The sequence below is a fragment of the Gymnodraco acuticeps genome, unplaced genomic scaffold, assembly GCF_902827175.1.
Source record: "Gymnodraco acuticeps unplaced genomic scaffold, fGymAcu1.1, whole genome shotgun sequence".
NCBI classification, from domain to species: domain Eukaryota; kingdom Metazoa; phylum Chordata; class Actinopteri; order Perciformes; family Bathydraconidae; genus Gymnodraco; species Gymnodraco acuticeps.
The window spans coordinates 28,450-55,600 of NW_022991994.1; the positions used below are offsets into that span (position 1 = coordinate 28,450).

The 27,151-nt window shown below is 42.0% G+C and overlaps 1 protein-coding gene across 2 annotated transcripts in view; it reads right to left on the minus strand.

Annotated features, from left to right (window-relative positions):
• ube3c (ubiquitin protein ligase E3C) overlaps window positions 1–27,151 on the minus strand; it is a 70,711-nt gene that overhangs the window by 19,142 nt on the left and 24,418 nt on the right. For both annotated transcript variants that reach the window (XM_034201224.1, XM_034201222.1), the window contains exons 14-19: window positions 26,669–26,895; window positions 21,209–21,313; window positions 19,692–19,779; window positions 15,266–15,363; window positions 14,531–14,663; window positions 549–796 (exon numbers count right to left, since the gene is read on the minus strand). In XM_034201224.1, the coding sequence (XP_034057115.1) occupies window positions 549–796; window positions 14,531–14,663; window positions 15,266–15,363; window positions 19,692–19,779; window positions 21,209–21,313; window positions 26,669–26,895 (899 nt within the window). The remainder of the gene's footprint in view (window positions 1–548; window positions 797–14,530; window positions 14,664–15,265; window positions 15,364–19,691; window positions 19,780–21,208; window positions 21,314–26,668; window positions 26,896–27,151) is intronic.

Consider the following 27,151-nt stretch of genomic DNA (forward strand, 5'->3'; position numbering starts at 1 on the left):
CCTACCTACCTATCTCTCTACCTACCTACATCTATCTCTCTACCTCTCCCTACCTACCTATCTATCTCTCTACCTCTCCCTACCTACCTATCTATCTCTCTACCTACCTATCTCTCTCCCTACCTACATCTATCTCTCTACCTACCTACATCTATCTCTCTACCTACCTACATCTACCTACCTACATCTACCTACCTACATCTATCTCTCTACCTACCTACATCTACCTACCTACCTACATCTACCTCTCTACCTACCTACATCTACCTACCTACCTACATCTACCTCTCTACCTACCTACATCTACCTACCTACCTACCTACCTACCTACCTACCTACCTACCTACCTATACCTACCTACCTATACCTACCTACCTATACCTACCTACCTATACCTACCTATACCTACCTACCTACCTACCTACCTACCTACCTACCTACCTACCTACCTACCTACCTACCTACCTACCTACCTACCTACCTACCTACCTACCTACCATTAAAGTATTATCGTATCTTGTTGGAACATGGGAAGAAATGAGGCTTACCTTTCCGAGGATCCTGCCCAGGAAGTAGTAATGTCTGGTGAAGGACTCTCCCATCAGCATCTCCGCGGCGGGGTTAGAGTACAGCAGACCCTCGTTGGTGGTCTTAAAGAAGCCCTGGTTGGGGTTGAAGCCAGATTTAAGGAGTTCGTTGAGAAACTCCCGGAAGATTCCACCTCCATCGATACCGGCCTCGTCCAGACCGTGAGCGTTCAGAAGATGGACTCTGACCCTTTTCTTCAGGTCGGGTTCTGATGAGAAGACACAAAGAGGAGGGACTTATAAGCTCTGTGGTTAACACATGCTGAAGAGATATTTACTCTAAGGCATACAATATGTCTGTATGTACGTTTTAAAACAGCGGTTGCTAACAAGTGTCTAAATGAGACGACTAAACCTCATCACCCCAACATTAACCTCCTTTAGCTTAGAGGTGGTGACGTGAAGTCATGTGACCTTGCTGTAGTTCCTATACAGCCCAACATTAGCCACCTTTAGCTTAGCGGTGGTGACGTGAAGTCATGTGACCGTGCTGTAGTTCCTTTATAGCCCAACATTAGCCGCCTTTAGCTTAGCGGTGGTGACGTGAAGTCATGTGACCGTGCTGTAGTTCCTTTATAGCCCAACATTAGCCGCCTTTAGCTTAGCGGTGGTGACGTGAAGTCATGTGACCGTGCTGTAGTTCCTTTATAGCCCAACATTAGCCACCTTTAGCTTAGCGGTGGAGACGTGAAGTCATGTGACCGTGCTGTAGTTCCTTTATAGCCCAACATTAGCCACCTTTAGCTTAGCGGTGGTGACGTGAAGTCATGTGACCGTGCTGTAGTTCCTTTATAGCCCAACATTAGCCTCCTTTAGCTTAGCGGTGGTGACGTGAAGTCATGTGACCGTGCTGTAGTTCCTTTATAGCCCTACATTAGGTTTTACTTCGAAAATCATAAAGTGGTGTTAATATGTGGAGATTAGCCTGCTATTGTGTGACATCACGATGTAAAACTCAAGCTCCTATTGGCTAGCGCTCCAACACTGTATGTGATAGGCTAAGGGGGCGGGACATCTCTAAGCTGTTGACCAATCACAACAGAGGCTGATACAGTGTGTACATTTAAGGTTGTAAAATAATATAACGTTTCTAATTTAATCAGATCATCAACCTGCTATATTTGCAATTACAGACGTTTTATAGTGTTTTATTCTACTTTATTTAGAATAAACCAGAATGATGTCTCAGTATCAAAGCAGACAGTAGCTCATAAACAAAAACAAGTGTGAAAACACACCGTAAAACTATGAGTAAGAGCACATGACGTATATCCCCAACAGTCGAGTCATTGTAAGGTTAGAGAAGCAGAGACTGTAAGAAACGACATGTGAGAAGAGGGGATAAGAATAAACATGGATCAATAAAAATGCATTGCCTTTTCCCAAATCAGTCAAGGTCAATCATTATCAGTTTATGCACAATATCTCGAACTGTTAGCATCATCTAAAATGTTGTTATTGAACTCCCTTCTTTTACTAATGGCGCTTTTCTACTGCAGGGCCTCGCTCGACTTAGTACTGCCCTCCGGATTCCGGCAGGACTCCAGAGTCGCGAAGAGCCCATGCAAAATTAAATGAAATGTGTCTACTTTTACCACCAGATTTGCTGTCAGTTGCTGCAAAAGTTTCCGACTTTTCGGTGAACCGGAGTGAGCAGGAGCACACTCGTAAAAAATCTCCACCCTTTTTTTAAATAAACCTCGTACTGTGTGTGTGTCACTGTAATCCGAAACGCACTCAGTGTCTTTCTGAGTGTTAAATCCCATCTGTGCTTTTCTTCTTGTGAGATGTCATTTTGTTTGTATTATTAAATATTAGTAATAGCCTGCTGTCTTCCAAAGTTATGAATTCTCAAAATATTATATTTATGATATTTTTGTGGAAAAATTATGTATTCATGCTCGTCTCTTGACCTGGGTGGCAGGTTACGTCACTTCCGCCTAAAACCCAGGAGGTATACGATCTAGCACTAACCAGAACGGTATGGCTAGTCCTCGTTAGACCAGGCTCACTTTATGCTGCGTTTCCATTACAGTTTAGGAACTGGGGCAGTAACTATAGTAACGCAGTGTAGGCGAAGCCGTGACGTCATCTTCAATGCGAAACACAAAACCAACATTAGCCGCTAGCTGTTAGCCCTCAGAGCTCACAGCTCCTCATATCTGTTCAGAAACTAGACACAAGTTAAACAAGTACAAACCACAGACTGTCTGTGTCATGGAGAATACAGTCGCTGGTTTATTTATGTCTGTATAGGCCGTTGTTGTGAGTGTGGACGGTCGTAGCATATACTGCGTTAGCTTAGCCAAGCTCCATTTAGACAACACCCATTTTAAAAGGTGTTTCGCCTGCCGTCTGTCTGCAGACTTGTCAAAGCATTAATTCATGGTTTTTACTATGTTGTTACTTCGGCATTATTTTGAAACGTGTATTACAATTAAATCACGGTAAAATATGTTCATTGTGTTGTAGTTGCCAGCGATTCTCTCACTAGTTTAGCACAGGGGCGCCGTAAGGGGGTGAAAAGTTAGGACGATTCTAAGGGCCCGTGACTGACAGGGGCCCCAAACATTTTTAGAACATTAAGAAAAAAAATGTAAGTAACCTTTCATCAATCATCAATAATTAACATTAATATAACGTCATATTGATAAAGTACTCATTAAACTTACGATTCATTTCACTTATTTTCTTCCAAAAGTTAATTATCCAAAGCATCGAACACCCCCCTCTATTTACATGTAATGGTTTGGTCCTGCCTCCAAACACTGTGCGGCACCGGCCCTTTTTAGCAGAGAGTGAGAGCATGTGAGGAGGGATGCTAGTACACTTACGTGTGAACGATGTCTCAACGACTAACAAAGTCAGGCTTTCAAGAAAGAAAAGAAAGGAGAGAAAGACAAGAGAGAGGGACTAAAGGGCGACAGTATGTCACCCAGTTTTTCAAAAGAAAAGGTGGGTGTGGTCCATGAGTGGTGGAAATTAGTCTGTTAGCTAAGCGTAGTCCATTGTAAATAATAATTGTAATGTTTTGCTGACATTAAAGGTGGGGTAGGTAAGTTTGAGAAACCGGCTCGAGATACACTTGTTATATTCCATGGAATGCTCTTAACATCCCAATAGCAATGAATATCTGAAGTGCTTTGACAAAAAATCCATTAAAAAAAAAAATCCATCTGTGGAAGCCGTAGCGCTGTAAAAAGCACGACCAATCATCTGAGCCGGCCCGGCTAAAGTAACTGGATGGCCTACCTGCCTGTCAGCCTTCCATCTGTGCACAAACTTATCTCGTGCCCTCATTGGTCATGTGCGCGTTCGCGTGTGTTGGAGGAGGGGCTCTGTAAGGAAGTGGCAGATTTGTTCCGGTTGTGTATTTTTAAATTCAAAAATTTCAAAATGACCTACCCCACCTTTAAGTACTGTTAATATCTTCACAGAAAATTCAGAGGTTTTTCATTTCACTCCTCTTTTAGCTGACATTTAATAAATGCAGGTACATTTTAGCAGCTATTCATACTAAATCAGTTGTCCCTCCCCCTGGTGCCAGGACCAACAGATCCATCTCTAGGCTCAGCAGCCCTGTCCCCCCATAATGCTTTGCAGTCTTGCCATGCTGTCCATTGAAAGCCAGTTGGCTAGAAAGCTGGACTTCAAGGACTTGATCAGTGACTTTGCCTGTAAGAAGGCTAGGCGCTGGGCTCTTGGTGAGTAAGGCTGAGCAAGGGCTCGTAATAACTGTTAAAGGGCAAGGCTATGGTAACGGTATTGGATCGCTACACAGAAGATGCATAATGAGAAAAAGACTGAGAACAGGTAATAGGCTCTGATTTAGCGCCACCATCAGGCCTTTTCATTTCCATTTACGTTTTGTTGTCCATTTACACTTTAATACCCGCTTATTTTGTAGTTGGTGTATTTAATTAAAAAATCTGCTGCTTATGTTATTTTTTTTGTTATAGCATTTTATAAATGATAATATTGGTGTTAATGTTCACTTTATTTTAATTTAAGAGGTCATGTATATTTATGTTCCATTCAAAAATGTTATTAAAAAGGCATGTACACCATAAAAGATTACTATTGAGGTCTATTGTCAGGAATGTTAGTGTTATATCAAATAGTGAATTCTACTGCAGCAGAATGTTCCACGTCTGCACAGTGTTATATGTTCACCGCTCAGTGTCAGTACATATTGTGCAGTTAGTATTGGACTACAAGATAGATGCAAGCCTGTACAGGTAGAGTTATTTAAATGAGTGGGTTGGGTTCTGGAGGTGTGGTTACAGCATTGTGCTTGGTTGGCGTGGCCTGGGCCTGGTGGTGGGGCCCAATGTGATATCTTTTCATGGGGCCCAAAATCTCTGGCGGCGCCCCTGGTTTAGCATACTCAGCCCGGTTGTTGGCCCGGAAAGAACCTCGATTTTGGAGAGCCAGAAAAACTGTGAAAAAGTACCCGTTAGCCGGAACTACGCCGAGTGGAAACGCTACCAAAAACGGCTTAAACCGCACTCCGCGCTGTAGTGGAAATGCGCCATAACACTGCTAACCATTTGATTACATTATACTGTATTTTAATATTTACATTTCTAATTTCAGAGAGTTATGCATATGATTCACAACTAAGGCGAGCTTTAATATCTGAAATATTTCCCAAGAAGCCAAATTATCTGATTATTCGTGTAAATAGAGAAAATTGATTTAGAAAAAATGTAAATATATAAAACCAATACCACTTAAATGTATCGTATCACGCTGTTTTTTCCCAACAAACATTTTGCAAGAAAGCCCCTTTTTTCCTGACCCGCAGAATATTCAAATCAAATCCTATAAGAGGTCATCTTTCAGAATCATTAATGTACAGCGATAAATCAGAGCAGCCATAACTTATAGACACATAAATGATAGATCATGTCTTCAGCCCAGGTCTCCTGCTACTCCTTTTAATCAGATTGCCCCTACCGGAGTGCCCTTTCACATTTAAACACAAAAGAGGTGACTTAAAATAATTGATTCTGCTTTTTATGTGCTCCATTATAATAATCGCAAGCACGATTATGCTTTACCGAAATTCAATACTCTGCACGAGGAGACCTTCATCTTTACTTCCATATTCAAAGATTCAAATCAAAAGGTTTTATTGTCATATGCTCAGCAGCTACAGTGGAGAAATGGCAATGAAATTCTTCTGACCTGAGCTCCTCCAACGATGCAACGTATATAATAAAATACTAAAATGTAAAAAATAAGTCTATATACATGTAAGTAGAATATGATGTGTACAAGAACAGAATATGAAATTAAATAATGTGTGCATCTGGACCCGGTGACAACATTACCTATTGACGCAGCAACCACTGTAAGTTATATTCTTGTTTAATTAGACTTCTCGGTTTCATTTATTCGACTCTGTATAATTGTTACTGTAGCTTAAACGGCTAAATCGCTTTTGAGAGATTTTAAATCTCAGATCTGCTCAGGCGAAACCTGCTTTACAGCTCTCAGCACTCAAGCCTGCATTATTAACATAGGCAGGGCCAGTCTATTGTCGCCCATCAGCTGTAGATAGTTAACTAATTAACTTCAGCTGTGAGAACTGAGCAATCAGGCGTCCATTTCGGGTAGCTCTTTCCTGGAGCGTCAGCGGCAGACAGGCTAAGACTGACAAAGACATTAGAGTCCTACAGGAGTCACGAGGGAGGCAAAGAGGAGGCAAATCCTACTTTGATTGAGCTAAGTATCGTTGGTGTTTTTAATTTTTAATTTTGTTGTTTAGCCCCTCATGCTATAATCATGTGTATTTTCTCCATTCCTGTTCATGTGTCTTCTCGCAATTATCACTGGCCCTGTGTATCTCGTAATCGATATAACCGGCCTGCTCTCGTCTATCCCACGTGCTCCACTGAGATCCAACATCTAGTTTCAGGTGGCCTGTGGAACTGCCAGTCAGCTGTTCCTAAGGCTGACTTCATCTCTGGCTAGGCCTCCCTGCAGTCTCTGGATTTCCTTGCTCTCACTGAGACCTGGATTACTCCATCCAACACATCCACCCCAGCAGCTCTCTCCACTGCATATTCCTTCTCCCATACACCCAGACCCACTGGCAGAGGAGGTGGCACTGGTCTCCTGCTCTCTCCCAAATGGAGCTTTTCCCTCTTCAAGCTACCTAACTTCCCTCCTTCCACCTTTGAGTTCCATGCCGTCACAATAACCCATCCTATACAGTTAACCATTGTTGTTCTCTACCGTCCACCAGGCGCCTTGGGGGACTTCTTGGAGGAATTAGATCATCTCCTCTCACACATCCCTGAAACTGGCCCTCCCGCTGTACTTCTCGGAGACTTCAACCTCCAGATGGGGAAGATAGACGAACTAACATCTCTGTTAACCGCCTTTGCTTTCTCACTCTCTCCGTCCCCACCGACTCATAAAGCTGGCAATGTCCTTGATCTCATATTCTCAAGGAACTGCGCTACTTCTAACCTCTCTGTAAACCCGCTCCACACATCCGATCACTTCTTCATTTCATTCTCTCTATCCCTTTCCAAACATAACAAACTAATCTCTTCCCATCCTACACTTGTCCGCCGTAACCTTCGCTCCCTCTCTCCCTCTACCTTTGCCTCGTCGGTGCTCTCAGCCCTCCCTTCCTCTGATTCGTTCCAACTACTGCCTCCAAACTCTGCTGCAGAAACTCTCCTCTCTACTCTCTCATCCACTCTAGACTCGCTCTGTCCTCTGACATCTCGGCAGGCTCGTCAGTCCCCTCCGGCTCCCTGGCTAAATGATGCACTGCGTGCTAATAGAACCGTCCTTAGGGCAGCAGAGCGGAAATGGTGGAAATCCAAACACCGTGACGACCTCCTAACCTATCAAGCTCTCCTCTCCTCTTTCTCTGCTTCGATCGCTCAGGCAAAAAGCACTTTCTTTCAAGATAAGATCCAATCTTCCTATTCCAATCCTAAAAAACTATTTTCCATCTTCTCCACCCTCTTGGACCCTCCAAAAGCTCCTCCCCCCTCCTCACTTCTGTCAAGCGACTTTGTTACCCACTTTGAAAAAAAGGTTAATGATATTCGCTCTTCTTTTTCTGACTCACCTTTACTCACCGCTGGGTCACCAGACCTTCCTTCCACCAACACACTAACCTCCTTTTCCCCTCTCTCTCCAAGTGAGGTTCTTACCCTCATTACCTCTGCCCGCCCTACCACCTGTCCTCTGGACCCTATCCCTTCAAACCTCCTTCAGACTATCGCTCCTGATATTCTACCGTTTCTCACCCATTTCATCAACACTTCTCTAACTTCTGGTCACTTTCCAAACAGTCTCAAGGAGGCAAGAGTAAACCCTCTCCTAAAGAAACCCACTCTCAACCCGTCTGATGTTATAAACTACAGGCCTGTCTCTCTCCTCCCGTTCCTGTCTAAATCACTTGAACGCGCTGTCTTTAAACAACTCTCCTGTTATCTCAATCAGAACAACCTTCTGGATCCGCACCAGTCTGGTTTCAAGGCAGGTCACTCCACAGAAACTGCTCTCATTGCTGTCACGGAGGAACTGCACACTGCATCCCTCTCCTCTGTCATCATCCTGTTGGACCTGTCTGCTGCATTCGACACGGTGAATCATCAGATCCTCCTTCGCACTCTCCAAAAACTTGGAGTTTCAGGCTCTGCACTTTCCCTCCTCACCTCATACCTGAAAGACCGTACCTACAGGGTGACTTGGAGAGGGTCTGAGTCCGACCCTTGTCAATTAACTACAGGGGTCCCTCAGGGCTCTGTTCTTGGTCCCCTCCTCTTCTCCTTGTACACAAACTCGCTCGGATCAGTCATTAGCCCGCATGGTTTTTCTTACCACTGCTACGCTGACGACACCCAATTAATTCTGTCCTTTCCCCGCTCAGAGACCCAGGTCGTCGCACGCATCTCTGCTTGTCTAGCTGACATCTCTCAGTGGATGTCTGCTCACCACCTCAAGCTCAACCTTGACAAGACTGAGCTGCTCTTCCTCCCGGGAAAAGATTGTCCAACTCTTGACCTAACAATCAACATCGGCACCTCAGTTGTTTCCCCGACTCAGACTGCAAGGAATCTGGGTGTGACCCTAGATAACAACCTGTCCTTCACTGCAAACATCGCTGCTACAACCCGCTGCTGCAGATACACGCTTTACAACATCAGGAAGATACGTCCCCAGCTGACTCAGAAAGCGACTCAGGTTCTGGTCCAGGCTCTCGTCATCTCACGCCTAGACTACTGCAACTCCCTCCTGGCTGGTCTACCTGCATGTGCCATCCGACCTCTGCAGCTCATCCAGAATGCAGCGGCTCGTCTGGTTTTCAACCTTCCTAAATTCTCCCACACCACTCCGCTCCTCCGCTCCCTTCACTGGCTTCCGGTAACTGCTAGAATCCACTTCAAGACACTGGTACTTGCTTACCGTGCTGCGAATGGATCTGGCCCTTCCTACATCCAGGACATGGTTAAACCGTACACCCCAGCGCGTGCACTACGCTCTGCATCAGCCAAACGACTCGTTGCGCCCTCGCTGCGAGGGGGACCCAAGTTCCCATCGGCGAAAACACGTGGGTTTGCTATCCTGGCTCCAAGATGGTGGAATGAGCTCCCCATTGACATCAGGACGGCAGATAGCTTGCACATCTTCCGGCGCAAACTGAAAACTCATCTCTTTCGACTCCACTTCGAGCGTTAGAACGATTAACGAAGCACTTTTATACTAATAAAGGACTGGATTACCTAAAGCCAGTTGAGTAGCACTTGAAATGTTTGGCTCTATGAAACCTGATATACTTATATGATTCTGTTTTCTTCAAGGTTGTGTCTTCCTGGTCGAATGTACTTATTGTAAGTCGCTTTGGACAAAAGCGTCAGCTAAATGCAATGTAATGTAATGTAATGTAAAATAATGCAAATTAAGAGCTTCCTCCTCTAAGGCACTACTAAATACTGTTAAAGGGGACCTATAATGCAAAATGCATTTTATACATCACCATGTGTCCCCGGTGTGTCGGGGAACTCATGCAGCGTCAGGAAATAAAACCCTCTCTCTTTTCCTCCGTACCCAAATCTCTAAAAACGGGGAACAACGGAGCTGATCCAGATTTGCGTCCGATATGACGTAATATTTGATATGTGGACCACGTGCCTATCAGAAACGTTGCTATCAGAAACAATGCCCAACTGTTTTGGACGTAATATGGTCGGTGTTAACCAAGCGGCACACTGTGGGGTAGAGCCGGGAAGCCAATACGGAAGTGCCACACACTGCAGTTTGAATTGCCTTGTGTTGGAAAGTGCTATATAAATAAACTTGCCTTGCCTTGCCTTGCCTTGCCTTGCCTTGCAGTTAATATATTGGCCGATAGGCGATGGCTGCAGAAAGGAGCAATTTCCATAGACCCCCCATGTTAAAATGCCCAACTTTACAGCAGAAAAAAACATGTTTCTACCCCTGGCTCCATACATTTTATTAGCGATATAGTTAGATTCCACCTTCATGATTATGGATCTGTGAGTGAATTGTTTTCTAACGCGACTCTTTTATTTATATTAGGTCTTAAAGTTTGTGCATAGATTAGGGCGTGGTCACATTGAGTGACGGCTCTGTCAAGTGCCTGCCGCTGTTAGCTTCTTGTCTCTCTGCTAGCTGCTCCGTGAAGCTACAGGGACTCTGCCTGCTCAGCTCATCCAGGGAACACAACTTGTAGCCGGCCGTGGTTGTTTGTTCTTCATGCTTATATATCGGACTATTGTGACTCGCTCTGCGGTTAAAACAGACGGTGCATGAATGCGGTTTTGCGGTAAGTGAAATTCGAGTGCTTTATTTATGTGTTAATGATTTTAATCAGCTACGTAATGAATGGTAAGACTTGGGTTAGCATGTAAGCTAGTGGTAGCTACATCGGTGCTAACGATTGTAATCGTAGCCTCCAAGTTAAAATCATAGACTGTATATATAAAGGTTACAACGAAATAGACAAGTGTTAAGTGGGATAATACTGTTGAACAAACGGCTTCTGTTTGAGGTTGATACAATAAGGTTACATCCTTGTAACTTAGAGATATTTTATTATATAGGTAGAACTGTATGCATCTAAGGTTAATTTAAATTGGCTACGCTCAAGTATGTAGACAAGCTAATGTCGAAGTAGTGTATGTGAAATCAACCTCACAATAAGATGTGTGTATATTACAATTATTAATGTCATATTTCAAGATGATTACTTAGATATTACAATATGGTTGGTTGAGCTGGAGTTCATTATTGAGCTTACACGTTAACGTCACAGTCATCTGAAGAACGAACCCAAACCTTGTTGTTTTTATTAATTGCATTACCAAATGGGTATCAAATAAACAGTAAGCATTGGTAACACAATTTCCAAAGTTACAGTAAAATAAAAAGGACCCTGACTCGGACCATACACAATCCAACATGTTCAACAGAAGAGAATCAGTTATATTGTTTGTACACATGGTACTTTACATATATATATATATATATATATCTGTTTGTTTAAAGTGTCCAGGTGATGCAGACAGGCTGGACCAGAGAGTGAGAGACAGAACTGGACTCCTCACAGCAGTGAATTTCAGCACAGGTATAAAGACTCTTTTTTCATACTGTACAAAGAATCAAGAAAGATATTGGTTTAAATGAATGAAGTATTGACTTGAATACACTGATATGTATTCCATTAAACAATACTAAATACTAGATCACCTACACATCAGTTAAGTTGAGGGTTTTTTCCATGCAAAAAGTTACATTTAGATATTTAGCAATATGACTTTGTCAGCTTTCTAATGTAATGTATTGAAGGCAAAGATATTTAACACATAGTGAGAACTGCTACTATTTATCTCTCAATATTGTCTGTAAAAAACGTGGTAAAAGTGATTCTTTCAGTGAGACAACAGAGCAAGCTTCTACAGCTGCACTACGTTTTGATAACAGTTAAATATTATTTTGATAATAACATATATTTCAATGTTGATGAACTTCATACTGTTCATTCATAATCTGATTGTCTTTGTAGCTCATTGTTGAAATAAAAAAAAAACATTACAATTACAAAATAATGATATCTACAGCCCCTAAACACACAAACACACCGCTTTCATAAATAACACACTTGTTCTGCAATAATATGTTTTATGTTTCCTGTCATTTTTGTTAGGAAAGGACATGCCTGAAAGACACGACATGTTCTCCTTCTCTGAGGGTCAAGAAGAACATCCAAAAGGAACATTAAAAGCTGATGTTATGAGATTTTAAGACCAGTACAGGACATTCACTAAGAAACTACTTTTATTGTAAAAACAGTCAGCTGATCGAATGCAGCTATTTCCACATCTACACTCCATCAGCTGATTATTTCTATTTGCCTCACTTTATGAGCTTCACAACATGTACCTTGTTTTGCAACGTCACAAATAAATGGGGCCAATCTTCAGTCAGATGTGAATGTGTAATCTAACATTTTCAGTAAGAATAATGGACAAAAGGAGAGCAAATACAAATACAATTTATTGAAATGTGAACCAAAAGCACATATGGACAGAAGGTGTAAACCTATTAAATGTATAAGTAAACACATGTAGTCAAATAAAGTGACAGACTAGGCCTGTGCAGTTGGTATCAGCTTTGCCCAGCATGGGCTCCTCCATCAGGCCTGGTCCTCCTCGCAGAGGAAAGACCCTCAGTCCTCTCCAAACCAACAGACAGGACGTCCATCACACGGAGGTTTCTCCATGAAGTCTCTGCTGCTCTCTGGACACCATGCTGTCTCAATCCGTCCACACTGAATATGACAGGGGGAAAATGAAAATAATAAATGCTTTAGACAATAAGAAACATAAAGTTGACTGTTGAGTTGCTCAGTTTTTTTAGATTGTCAATACTATTACTGTATAACTAATATCTCAGGTTAAGAGGCACATTCAAATAAAGATTGGTCTTTAAATACATTTTATCTTTTGAATTGTTTGTCTAAAGTCAAGGATCTAGAACTGGTACTTAGTTTTAATGATATAGTCTGGTTATTATGCTGTTGGAGGCCTCACAGGTAAGAGCGCTAACTAGCTTCCATCACATGTACCTTAGCTTGACTTAAATGTATTAAACGTATAGTTAAGTGATATCAAAATATAAATAACTAATGTCATGCAAACATATACAATTGCATACAAACCGTAAGGGGTTTTAAGATTCTGAAGTATTAAGCTAAAAACTCAATAACTTAGATTATTATTTATAGTTTCATGTCCGCTTACCTTAGAAACGTAAAATGCGACGGCAGCGTGCAGATGGGGAGGATGTTAGCTTAGCTTGGTAGCTTCAGCTAGCTCTGGAACTTTCAGCTCGGTGGCAGCAGGTCCCGCCTCGGCTCCGCCTCTTTGCCCTTATTTGGAGCAGGCGGGAGTTGAACTCTGACGTCACTGTCGAGCCGTTAGTGGCCGACTCCGCCTACTAAGGGCTTCACGGCAACTCTGCAGAATCCTATGGGTGACGTCACGGACCCTACGTCCATTTATATATACAGTCTATGGTGTTAACTCAGAGTAAATGCAGGAATCCTGAAGTCACATGAAATACCTTTTAAGAGCTTTTTTAAGACCCTTCCCATACATTTTAAGACCTCATCGCCACTTTGAATTTTAACCGGTTACCTTGGCGACACACTTTACCTCACATTGACTATATACAGTATTGATTGTCCTTCCTCCTTATCTTCCAACCATTTGGACGCAGACTTGCATTTACCCATAACGATGTTGTTTAACAACCGGCGTAAATGGAGCTTCGCGCTATCAAGCAGTGAGCGTGCGATGTCCTGTTCAGATGACGTCAAACCCAACGGGATGCCATCAATAAACTACACAGAATCACACTACACACCTACGCAATGATTACATTCAGGCACACTGTAGAATACAACCTCTTTGGACCATTTATATACTTATTGAAAACAAGCTACAAAATGTAATACCTTGGAGAATGCCGTTTAATACTTTTTAATAGCCTTCATTTTCGATAAATTGATTTATCAACTTTTAATACTTTTTAAGACCCCGCGGACCCCCTGACTCACGTAGCGTCAGAAAATAAAACCCTCTCTCTTTTCCTCCGTACCCAAATCTCTAAAAACGGGGAACAACGGAGCTGATCCAGATTTGCGTCCGATATGACGTAATATCTGAAATGTGGACCCACGGCCCAATCAGAAACGTTGCCATCAGAAACAATGCCCGACTGTTTTGGACGTAATCTGGTCGGTGTTTACATTAGCATCGCTAACACTCAGAGCTAACCTGTACTGGAGAGCATGTGTGTGAAGAAGCAGGAAGTAAAAAGGAACTCACCTTGTAGTATAACCGGCAAGAGAGAAAGCCTTCGAGCTCCAAACTGTTTCAGAGAGAATCCTTGCGTTTCATCACCGCAGCATTTTAGACAGTATCTGCCAGGTCCCGCATGAGCCGGCATAAGCTCCGCCCCCTCTTATTTTAATTTTGTTCAGTTTTTTATTTAGCCTTTATTTATCCAGGTGAACATCTCATTGAGACACAGGGTCTCATTCTCAAGAGAGACCTGTTTATACCCAGAATCAGCACTTTTGGAACGGGAAGTGAAACAGAGGGATATGAGGCATGGCTAGAATGAATGATCTGTTGGTTTTTTGACCAAAACACTTCTTTGACATGTTTTTTATATTTCTGAGACCTATGCTATTGCCTAAAAATAGCATGATAGGCGACCTTTAATATGTACATTAATTATGTGACCATCTATGTTTCCTGTAGTGATTGAATTGCTCTTTTTACTGCACTGTTATTGTGATTATTATTGTGCTGCTGTGTTTATTTGATGCTACGTCAATGCAGGCTTCAACACAACCGTTAATGCACGTAAAGTGTTCGTACCGTTTTCTGGAGACAGTTTATCGTAGGCGTCTTCGTAGATGTAGTTTCGTCTGATTGTCACGCTGATGCCGTCGGGAAACGGACCGTCGCCCTGCACGTCCCTTTTGTCGGCGTAGATTAACCTCTGGAAGATCTACAGGACAGACGTGAGGGTCAGTGACAAGTCCTCTCAGATGGAAAAGTATAGATTCTACTATATATCATTTGTGCTTTGGCTTATTTAGGGGCATTTTATGTGTTTTTTTTGTAGATTAGGGCACAAAGAAGGTGGGAAAAGAGGATTTAAAGCAACAAAAGATCAACTAAAACTAAAGAAATGCACCACTAAGCAATACGAGTTAAATGCAGGCAAGGGTCTTGGGCGTAACTCCGACAAAAAAACAAATCCAAGGGACCTTTAACCTTTCTTAAAATACTTGACACCACAAATTAGATTTTTCGAAGCTATAATTTTTTGACCAATACTACACATGATGACACCTTATAATACCTCAGTTAAATGATGGAGCATGTTATTTAGTTTGTGTACCGATATACTACACAAATGTATGTCATGTAACGGCTTTAAAGCAGCACCATGATGGCTAAAAGGAGCACTGCTCCACATGCAAAATGGGATGTTGATGTATAATTGCATGCATATTTCACAATAACACTTCAGCATAATCTCCTGTCTTGCAGTACTCAGTAGTAGTACATGTTTTTGTGGTTGTGTGGGAGATAACGGTGCGTTACCTTGACTCGCTCCTCGAAGGGAACCACGAAGGGCAGCTCTGTGAGGATGGCCAGATGTCTCTCTTCAGACACTGAAAGCTGAGGAGGCTCCAAACCAACTGCAGAGAGACAAGTCAACATGTTAGACCGTTTACTCATCAGCCGTTCTACTGTCTCAAACAACATTTTTGTATATATAGGTCACGAGGGAAGCTTGGTCCGTATCACTGCCTAAAGACTGGCTAATGTGTTTGTATTTGTATTTACTAAGACTTAGATTAAGACCATGTACCAGTAGAGTCACTACATGCTGATATACACCTGAACATCAGCAGGAGAGGACTCTTTAAAGTAGAGACACTACATACTGATATACACCTGAACATCAGTAGGAGAGGACTCTTTAAAGTAGAGACACTACATACTGATATACACCTGAACATCAGCAGGAGAGGACTCTTTAAAGTAGAGACACTACATACTGATATACACCTGAACATCAGCAGGAGAGGACTCTTTAAAGTAGAGACACTACATACTGATATACACCTGAACATCAGCAGGAGAGGACTCTTTAAAGCAGAGACACTACATACTGATATACACCTGAACATCAGCAGGAGAGGACTCTTTAAAGTAGAGACACTACATACTGATATACACCTGAACATCAGCAGGAGAGGACTCTTTAAAGTAGAGACACTACATACTGATATACACCTGAACATCAGTAGGAGAGGACTCTTTAAAGTAGAGACACTACATACTGATATACACCTGAACATCAGCAGGAGAGGACTCTTTAAAGTAGAGACACTACATACTGATATACACCTGAACATCAGCAGGAGAGGACTCTTTAAAGTAGAGACACTACATACTGATACACACCTGAACATCAGCAGGAGAGGACTCTTTAAAGTAGAGACACTACATACTGATATACACCTGAACATCAGTAGGAGAGGACTCTTTAAAGTAGAGACACTACATACTGATCTACACCTGAACATCAGCAGGAGAGGACTCTTTAAAGTAGAGACACTACATACTGATATACACCTGAACATCAGCAGGAGAGGACTCTTTAAAGTAGAGACACTACATACTGATATACACCTGAACATGAGCAGGAGAGGACTCTTTAAAGTAGAGACACTACATGCTGATATACACTTGAACATCAGCAGGAGAGGACTCTTTAAAGTAGAGACACTACGTACTGATATACACCTGAACATCAGCAGGAGAGGACTCTTTAAAGTAGAGACACTACATGCTGATATACACCTGAACATCAGCAGGAGAGGACTCTTTAAAGTAGAGACACTACATGCTGATATACACCTGAACATCATCAGGAGAGGACTCTTTAAAGTAGAGACACTACGTACTGATATACACCTGAACATCAGCAGGAGAGGACTCTTTAAAGTAGAGACACTACATACTGATATACACCTGAACATCAGCAGGAGAGGACTCTTTAAAGTAGAGACACTACATACTGATATACACCTGAACATCAGCAGGAGAGGACTCTTTAAAGTAGAGACACTACATACTGATATACACCTGAACATCAGCAGGAGAGGACTCTTTAAAGTAGAGACACTACATACTGATATACACCTGAACATCAGCAGGAGAGGACTCTTTAAAGTAGAGACACTACATACTGATATACACCTGAACATCAGCAGGAGAGGACTCTTTAAAGTAGAGACACTACATACTGATATACACCTGAACATCAGCAGGAGAGGACTCTTTAAAGTAGAGTCACTACATACTGATATACACCTGAACATCAGCAGGAGAGGACTCTTTAAAGTAGAGACACTACATACTGATATACACCTGAACATCAGCAGGAGAGGACTCTTTAAAGTAGAGACACTACATACTGATATACACCTGAGCATCAGCAGGAGAGGACTCTTTAAAGTAGAGACACTACATACTGATATACACCTGAACATCAGCAGGAGAGGACTCTTTAAAGTAGAGTCACTACATACTGATATACACCTGAACATCAGCAGGAGAGGACTCATTAAAGTAGAGACACTACATACTGATATACACCTGAACATCAGCAGGAGAGGACTCTTTAAAGTAGAGACACTACATACTGATATACACCTGAACATCAGCAGGAGAGGACTCTTTAAAGTAGAGACACTACATACTGATATACACCTGAACATCAGCAGGAGAGGACTCTTTAAAGTAGAGACACTACATACTGATATACACCTGAAAATGAACAAAATATGTCCTCTTTAAGGGACATTGACACACATAAGATTATTTTGCCTTCTCCTCCTCACAGCCTGGTTGAGGGAAACTTTATCTGACGTCAGGTGTCCTCTGTGTTAGAGCATCATTACCTTTCTCTCTGCTCTGTAAGTAAGACCCATTTCCACCCATCACCCTTTTAATTAACATCCACCTGCCGCGCTGAATCCATTAACCTGATGTTTGTTCAGTATTAAAATCGACTGAAAACAGAAAATGCCCCAATAGCTAAACCAGCTCTTCACTTTGCGCCCACTGCAGCTCAATTATTCTGCTCAATTAGTCAATCTCATCTGCATCAGGTTTCCATCTTTGAGGAGAAATATGGCCTCAGAGTGGTCAATACGTTGCTCATTCATCAGCCGGGCGCCTGTCCATTTAAGGAAATGAGAAAAGGCCGGACAAACACATGCACCAGATGTGGCTGAGTTCATCAGGTACTTTCACACTAATTGAATTTATTCCATACGGCCTGTGGGGTCGGGCAGATCATACACACATTGTTATCAGCTTGTTTTCACACCACGCACATATAGCTCAAAGTGAGGCGGGTGAAGCTTTGCCTGCGTCAGTGTTTCATTTGAGAGAAAACGTGGTCATGTATCTTTGCTAAAACGACGAAGGCTAATGAGGTTTTTTCCTTGTGAAGTGCTGTGAAAAGATCATGAAACTACTGGGGTTTTTAGACTAAAGAAAGCAAATTAATCACTTGGTAAGATGCAAACATTTTCTATTCCCAAACCAAAGGATCATTCAGTTTGCACCCTAACTATGGGGAGGATTCGGAGCTCATGTATCAATCGACAGCTCCATAAAATATCAAAACAAACATGGAGGAGGAGACTGAATTAACATCAAATCCTAATAGTTTTCGAGGTGTAACTTCGGTCTAAATGGTTTTGTAACTGGGAGTAAAGTCAGATAATAAAACAGCTAGGACGGTACAGAAAATGACATGAAACCAGGAAAATACATTTACAGTTTCAATGTGTTTGCATGCCTTATTTTCACTAAATGAACACACAATCCACCAGTGCCACAGTGACGCATCCTAAAACACGAAAGTAAACTCCTTCCGGTTCCTTCGACCAAAACGTAAAGAGATTTCTCCATAGGATTTAGGTAGCTGGAAATAAGGTCTGTGGTTGAGACACATTCAAGAGACGGATCACGTTTTGTTCAGCCGGATAATGTCCACATGTCTACCCCAGAGTCCTGCATCGGGTCGGGTACCCGCGGGTTTAAATCCTCAGACCTCTCCCCCGCAAGACCGCGCATCAATCTGCTGCTGAGCGCGCCACATTCAAAATGGCTGAGGTGAAGGCGGAGCTGGGAGAATACAGCATTGTCAATAACACTTCCTCAAGAGCGAAATCCAGCGTCTGGAGGCTTTTGGTTCCTCGATGGAGAAAAGAACCAACATCCCACGCTTTGTGCGGGTAGCGGGCGGGTTTGGTAATGCACGTCGCGGGTGCGGGGCGGGAGCGGGTCTTGAAAATCAGACCCGTGCAGGACTCTTTATAATTTTCGAATCATAAATCTAATTGGCAGAAGAAAAACGTTATGCTATAAAGGAACTACAGCAGGGTTGAAGCGTTTGTTTGAACACTCTGCAGGAGGCAGGGACTTGCTTTCAAGCAGAACAGAAACTAACTTAAAAGAGTGTTTACATGTTCGGCGTAATGACGTATAACGGCCTCCACGACTTCTGTAGTCCTATTCAGCCACTTGGTAACAACCATCGTTTTTCAGACACGTCCACTCTTCAGAAATCACCTGTGGGGTCACTGCAACACGTGACCCGTCTCTTCAATGTGTCTCAACCACAGACCTTATTTCCAGCTATCTTCCAAAATCCTATGGAGAGATCTCATTGCTTTTTCGTCGAGGGAACCGGAAGTAGTCAAATGCTAACTTACTTCCGGGTTTTAGGACTCGTCACTGCGGCACTCTATTACTTTTCCAGGTATCACCTCAAAGGTCAAAGTGGTTTTGTAACATGGGGGTAAAGTCAGGTAATAAAACAGCGAGGACACTTCAGAAAACGACATGACTGGATTGCAGCCTTTAAAACCAGGAAAAAGACAACACACAAGTCTTGTATCCTAATATCTAAAGTGCTTTGTGTTTTTATAGATGAATTTACCATCAAGTGTTGACTGCAGGGGTCCAATGCGGCCCATCCTCCTCGTTCTCCACACGTGTCTCGCAGAAGGAACGTACAACTGGGTGACCTGGGGAGAAAAGAGGTCAATAATAAGTGCTCTGTTCTAGATTTAGAGATATATATAGCTCTAAATAAACTCCTAGAAAGAATAAAACCCACTGGAAGGTTGTCACTTTTGTTTTATCTATTGCTCTTGCTTGTCAATGCATATTGTTTTTGGTTATTTTAAGTTATTTACATTGTCTTGTTCCAGTTTAAATCACCTGGTAACCTTTTTTATATCTATCCATCAATCAAACCCGTCTGAGGTAAGAAATACCAAGTGACACATGACTTTGCAATTGATAAAAACATTTAAAACCGATTATTTTCATATGTACTGACTTTATTTGCAATGAACTCACATCAGGAAGCTTTGTGCAAACCAGGTGTTGCATTTTCAGAATCTGAATACCTGTATTTTACACTGAGGATATAATCTGGGGAATATCACAACTCATAGTTTACATTGTCCTGTTGCAATTTAAATCCCCTTGTAACCCTATATATATATATATATATATATATAAAACGGACAAGTCAAATCAAGCAATCTGATTGGTTCTTAGCCGTGATATACTAAGCGTATACCACGGGTAGAATTGTAAGTTACTTTTCACAACAAGTCAGTATCCCTCCGCGTCTGAAAAAAACAGTATAGAGTTGGGCTGAAAAAAGCAAACAGAAACCCTCCTTTTCACGCAGCGGTCCAGACATAGACATCAAACGGCGACACATATTCAGTGTGCAGTTCCTTTGGCATCAGGGCAGGGATATCTGGATACTTTCCAAGGTTTGACATCATGAGTTGAGCTACTTTTAAAGCAAGCAACGATGTTTTCAAATCTGTAATCGAAGAGGTCCGCAAAAACACTATCGACCAATCAGATTGCTTGATTTGACTTGTCAGTTTTATAAATATATTTACATTTCTTCCGTAACGAAACAAACTTACAAAGCATAAGATGGAAACATTTAAGATTAACTTGGACCTCCGGGGGGGTCTTCAGGCCGTGATATATGCTCATTATATCACAGCTAAGGGGGTTGTCGACCCTCCGCTTCGCATGATATAATGAGCATATACCACGGCCTGTCGTGAGCTATTGCTTAAAGATATATCTATCTAAATAGGTAATAAATAACAGATATCCAGGTGTTGCATTTTCTCCTACAATCTGAGGAGTATCATGAATCCAACATTGAATATATAGAAAGTGTTATTAATTGTTATTATATATACTATTTTGTATGTTCTTTCTCACTATGACTATGAACGTCATAAGTATACCATTCCTGTCACGCTGTGTTTTTTCTTTATTATTCCTTGTTGGCTGTTGTGTTTGTCTTCTATGTTGAAAAAGGGAAGCGTGATTTCCGCCCAAAGAAGTCTGTACTGTTGCTGACACTCGTATGCTTCTTCTCAATACAGATATTTGAAACAGAGAGGGAAATACCTTATCTGCTCGGATGTTGACCTCCTCAGAGAGCCAGTGACCTGCGGGACAGAAAGGTCGTCTGATGTCGCGAGCTTTCACCATTTTCACCAAGTTAGTGATGACCTGGCGATAGATCAAACACACAAAGACACGTTAACATTCAGGTACTTAAACCCCGACACAATCCACTTCATTGTAAGATAAGACACATTTGAATAGAGACTGATAGAGAGCTTCCTCTGTCCAACAGGATGCCTTCGATTAGAGAGAAAAAAGCAATTTGACAATTCAGCCATTAGTGCGCCATTTATGGGGAGTATAAAAGAAAAACGACCTGTGCCGTCCCTCAATGTCCAGGCCTGTTAATTACTGAGGTCTGCTGACATCAGCCAAAGGAAAACAGAGAAGATGAGACCGCGAGGTTCACACTGCGCTAAGAGAACAAGAAGGGCTCTAAACTGATATTTCCCTTTGAAGCCATGTTGTGACATTCAAAGAGCCATTGTAGGAAACCATTAACATACATTGTTATGAGCAGTCAGTCAAATTAACATGCATTCGCTGATGTTCAGGTGTATATCAGTATGTAGTGTCTCTACTTTAAAGAGTCCTCTCCTGCTGATGTTCAGGTGTATATCAGTATGTAGTGCCTCTACTTTAAAGAGTCCTCTCCTGCTGATGTTCAGGTGTATATCAGTATGTAGTGTCTCTACTTTAAAGAGTCCTCTCCTGCTGATGTTCAGGTGTATATCAGTAGGTAGTGTCTCTACTTTAAAGAGTCCTCTCCTGCTGATGTTCAGGTGTATATCAGTATGTAGTGCCTCTACTTTAAAGAGTCCTCTCCTGCTGATGTTCAGGTGTATATCAGTATGTAGTGTCTCTACTTTAAAGAGTCCTCTCCTGCTGATGTTCAGGTGTATATCGGTGTGTAGCGTCTCTACTTTAAAGAGTCCTCTCCTGCTGATGTTCAGGTGTATATCAGTAGGTAGTGTCTCTACTTTAAAGAGTCCTCTCCTGCTGATGTTCAGGTGTATATCAGTATGTAGTGTCTCTACTTTAAAGAGTCCTCTCCTGCTGATGTTCAGGTGTATATCAGTAGGTAGTGTCTCTACTTTAAAGAGTCCTCTCCTGCTGATGTTCAGGTGTATATCAGTATGTAGTGTCTCTACTTTAAAGAGTCCTCTCCTGCTGATGTTCAGGTGTATATCAGTATGTAGTGTCTCTACTTTAAAGAGTCCTCTCCTGCTGATGTTCAGGTGTATATCAGTATGTAGTGTCTCTACTTTAAAGAGTCCTGTCCTACTGATGTTCAGGTGTATATCAGTATGTAGTGTCTCTACTTTAAAGAGTCCTCTCCTGCTGATGTTCAGGTGTATATCAGTATGTAGTGTCTCTACTTTAAAGAGTTCCTCTCCTGCTGATGTTCAGGTGTATATCAGTATGTAGTGTCTCTACTTTAAAGAGTCCTCTCCTGCTGATGTTCAGGTGTATATCAGTATGTAGTGTCTCTACTTTTAAAGAGTCCTCTCCTGCTGATGTTCAGGTGTATATCAGTATGTAGTGTCTCTACTTTAAAGAGTCCTCTCCTGCTGATGTTCAGGTGTATATCAGTATGTAGTGTCTCTACTTTAAAGAGTCCTCTCCTGCTGATGTTCGGGTGTATATCAGTATGTAGTGTCTCTACTTTAAAGAGTCCTCTCCTGCTGATGTTCAGGTGTATATCAGTATGTAGTGTCTCTACTTTAAAAGAGGTCCTCTCCTGCTGATGTTCAGGTGTATATCAGTATGTAGTGTCTCTACTTTAAAGAGTCCTCTCCTGCTGATGTTCAGGTGTATATCAGTATGTAGTGTCTCTACTTTAAAGAGTCCTCTCCTGCTGATGTTCAGGTGTATATTCAGTATGTAGTGTCTCTACTTTAAAGAGTCCTCTCCTACTGATGTTCAGGTGTATATCAGTATGTAGTGTCTCTACTTTAAAGAGTCCTCTCCTGCTGATGTTCAGGTGTATATCAGTATGTAGTGTCTCTACTTTAAAGAGTCCTCTCCTGCTGATGTTCAGGTGTATATCAGTATGTAGTGTCTCTACTTTAAAGAGTCCTCTCCTGCTGATGTTCAGGTGTATATCAGTATGTAGTGTCTCTACTTTAAAGAGTCCTGTCCTACTGATGTTCAGGTGTATATCAGTATGTAGTGTCTCTACTTTAAAGAGTCCTCTCCTGCTGATGTTCAGGTGTATATCAGTATGTAGTGTCTCTACTTTAAAGAGTCCTCTCCTGCTGATGTTCAGGTGTATATCAGTATGTAGTGTCTCTACTTTAAAAGAGTCCTCTCCTGCTGATGTTCAGGTGTATATCAGTATGTAGTGTCTCTACTTTAAAGAGTCCTCTCCTGCTGATGCTTCAGGTGTATATCAGTATGTAGTGTCTCTACTTTAAAGAGTCCTCTCCTGCTGATGTTCAGGTGTATATCAGTATGTAGTGTCTCTACTTTAAAGAGTCCTCTCCTACTGATGTTCAGGTGTATATCAGTATTGTAGTGTCTCTACTTTAAAGAGTCCTCTCCTGCTGATGTTCAGGTGTATATCAGTATGTAGTGTCTCTACTTTAAAGAGTCCTCTCCTGCTGATGTTCAGGTGTATATCAGTATGTAGTGTCTCTACTTTAAAGAGTCCTCTCCTGCTGATGTTCAGGTGTATATCAGTATGTAGTGTCTCTACTTTAAGAGTCCTCTCCTGCTGATGTTCAGGTGTATATCAGTATGTAGTGTCTCTACTTTAAAGAGTCCTCTCCTGCTGATGTTCAGGTGTATATCAGTATGTAGTGTCTCTACTTTAAAGAGTCCTCTCCTGCTGATGTTCAGGTGTATATCAGTATGTAGTGTCTCTACTTTAAAGAGTCCTGTCCTACTGATGTTCAGGTGTATATCAGTATGTAGTGTCTCTACTTTAAAGAGTCCTCTCCTGCTGATGTTCAGGTGTATATCAGTATGTAGTGTCTCTACTTTAAAGAGTCCTCTCCTGCTGATGTTCAGGTGTATATCAGTATGTAGTGTCTCTACTTTAAAGAGTCCTCTCCTGCTGATGTTCAGGTGTATATCAGTATGTAGTGTCTCTACTTTAAAGAGTCCTCTCCTGCTGGTGTATATCAGTATGTAGTGTCTCTACTTTAAAGAGTCCTCTCCTGCTGATGTTAGGTGTATATCAGTATGTAGTGTCTCTACTTTAAAGAGTCCTCTCCTGCTGGTGTTCAGGTGTATATCAGTATGCAGTGTCTCTACTTTAAAGAGTCCTCTCCTGCTGATGTTCAGGTGTATATCAGTATGTAGTGTCTCTACTTTAAAGAGTCCTCTCCTGCTGATGTTCAGGCGTATATCAGTATGTAGTGTCTCTACTTTAAAGAGTGCTCTCCTGCTGATGTTCAGGTGTATATCAGTATGTAGTGTCTCTACTTTAAAGAGTCCTCTCCTGCTGATGTTCAGGTGTATATCAGTATGTAGTGTCTCTACTGGGACATGTCTCCATGCTTTAATGTTCAAAAAGCTCTTTATATTTCACATACTGCCCTCTTTTCACCCTCCGTCTGAAACCAGAGCCCAGCCCATTATTAACGGTTTTGATACCTTAGATGATAAATCATGATTTGAACCACATTAGGGATTGTGTAGCCTCTCTGTGAATTGAAGCATGATGACCTAACGCCTGTCTGTGTTTGTGGAAATCGAGCATGTGTGCATGAGCAGGCAAAGACAAGGTGGAGGTCAGCCATTGGTTGTTTACCCAGAGGAAATGAGGCAGAAAACAGCATTAACTTCATTCTCCTCATCTCTCTCTCTCTCATTCTACACCTCCCCTTTCCTCCCGTCCATTTTCTATCAAGGAGACGGTAATTAGGCGTCTTTGTTCTTGGCCGTTAGTCTCTGACAGAAGGATTTAAAAAAGTGTGAAAGGTGGCAAACACGTGAAGAGAAGTGGGGTGTTTTTTTTAATAAAAGACCTGCTCAAAGTCCTGTCAGCTAAAACGACCCATTAAAGAAGTGGGGAGCAGGGGAAATGCTTTTTCCAAATTGAACGGTTGGATTTACAGTCGGTTTAACGCCGCTGACCCCTAACACGCTAATGTTTGGTTCGTGTCATCAGCCGTCCCTCCTCATCTTTTATCACCTCCATTGTCGAGCTATCTATTTAATTGAAAGAAGTTAATTGAATGAAAATGATCAACTAAGCTTGTATTAATATTGCTAATGGAACTTTCTTCTTGGCCATGTTTGGAGAACGATGTCACGCCGGAGTTTGGGAAAGGCACATTAAGGCTTGCACTTAACCCGATGGGCTAATTAAGGAATGCTTATTCATTCTCAGAGTCAAAGGGGGTAGATCTGCTAAAAAACCCATCGCCACGCGCCTCTTACAACATTTTGCACTCGCCATTATTGCCGACTCCACTGCGATCGGCGTGGAGATTGATCGCCGTTCTATGAAAATGACTTGGAGTGTTTCGATTGATATAATCTAGCCTGGGTATTATATGGAAATGGGACCGGCTGTAACTGTTATGACAGACTTAACAGCTCCTTTAACGAATACTCACACAATGACATGCATGAGGTTATATAGACGCAAATAGCCTTAGCAACAGCGGTCGAAAAGGAGGCAGAAACCTTTAAGTATACGAGCTACTTTGAGGCCTAATGCCACTACCTTTGTACTTCTAACTGTGTAAGATTTTGCAAGACGTGTAACAGAGTATTTTTTCAATTTAGTGTTGCTACGAGTACTTCCTCATTCAAGGATGCAGCCCAAAGTGCGTTACAGAACAAGTTGAGATGCAGAGAAACATGACGATGAATTAACATAAGTAAATGATAACAGAACAATTTTAAAAAAAGGTCCAGAGATCCTCAAATATACTTTGAAGATGATTGTGTATAGATTTGAAATCTGGGCTACTACAATTTCTAAAGCCATATTGTAGGTGTTGCATCTAATTAGTAGTGTGTGTGTGTGTGGTGTGTGTGTGTGTGTGTGTGTGTGTGTGTGTGTGTGTGTGTGTGTGTGTGTGTGTGTGTGTGTGTGTGTGTGTGTGTGTGTGTGTGTGTGTGTTGTGTGTGTGTGTGTGTGTGTGTTGTGTGTGTGTGTGTGTGTGTGTGTGTGTGTGTGTGTGTGTGTGTGTGTGTGTGCGTGCGTGCATGCGTGTTTTTACTTTAAACATCTCTCCTTGAACAGCTGCACCCAGCAATGAATGTGTTCGAATAAGTAAATGATCACAAAACAATAAAACAATGGAATAAAGATACCGTTAAAAGTAACCCCAGATATCTTGTGCGATACCTTAGGAACTCCTCAAAGAAAGGGAGGCATTTCAGTATCGTTCTGGGTCAAAGCCGGTCTAATCTTTGATGGTAAAAGGACGTTTTTGCCACCTTGTGTATTCACCAGTCATCTGTAGTGTGTGTGTGTGTGTGTGTCTTTAAACATCTCACCTTGAACAGCTGCACCCAGCGTTTCTGCTCCGCTAGGATCCTCTGCTGCACCGCCGTGTTTGTCTTCACTCCGACGCTGCGGAAAGCGGCCACGTATTCCTCTCGATATCCTGTTTTGGTTTCGGGATAAGCCAGCTTGATGATACCCAGGCAGGCGTCCCTCAGACAGCGAGACAGAGACACCAGCTCCAGCAGGCTGAAGGGCATCATGGAGGACTGAGTCTGACCTGTGGAGAGGGAGGATCATTATCTTTCACTGATATTGATTTCCACATTTACACACGGCGGCACGACAGCGCGTGGCGGCTGAAAACAACCCACAGTGAATATATACTGATGTGTGTGTGGCCTATAAGTGGTGGAATATAACACATTAGATTTAGTCAAGTGCTCTAAAAAGGTACAATTTTGAGGTACTTGTACTTACTTGAATATTACTTCTTTATACGTCTACTTTTCGACATTTAAGAAGCCAATGTTGTA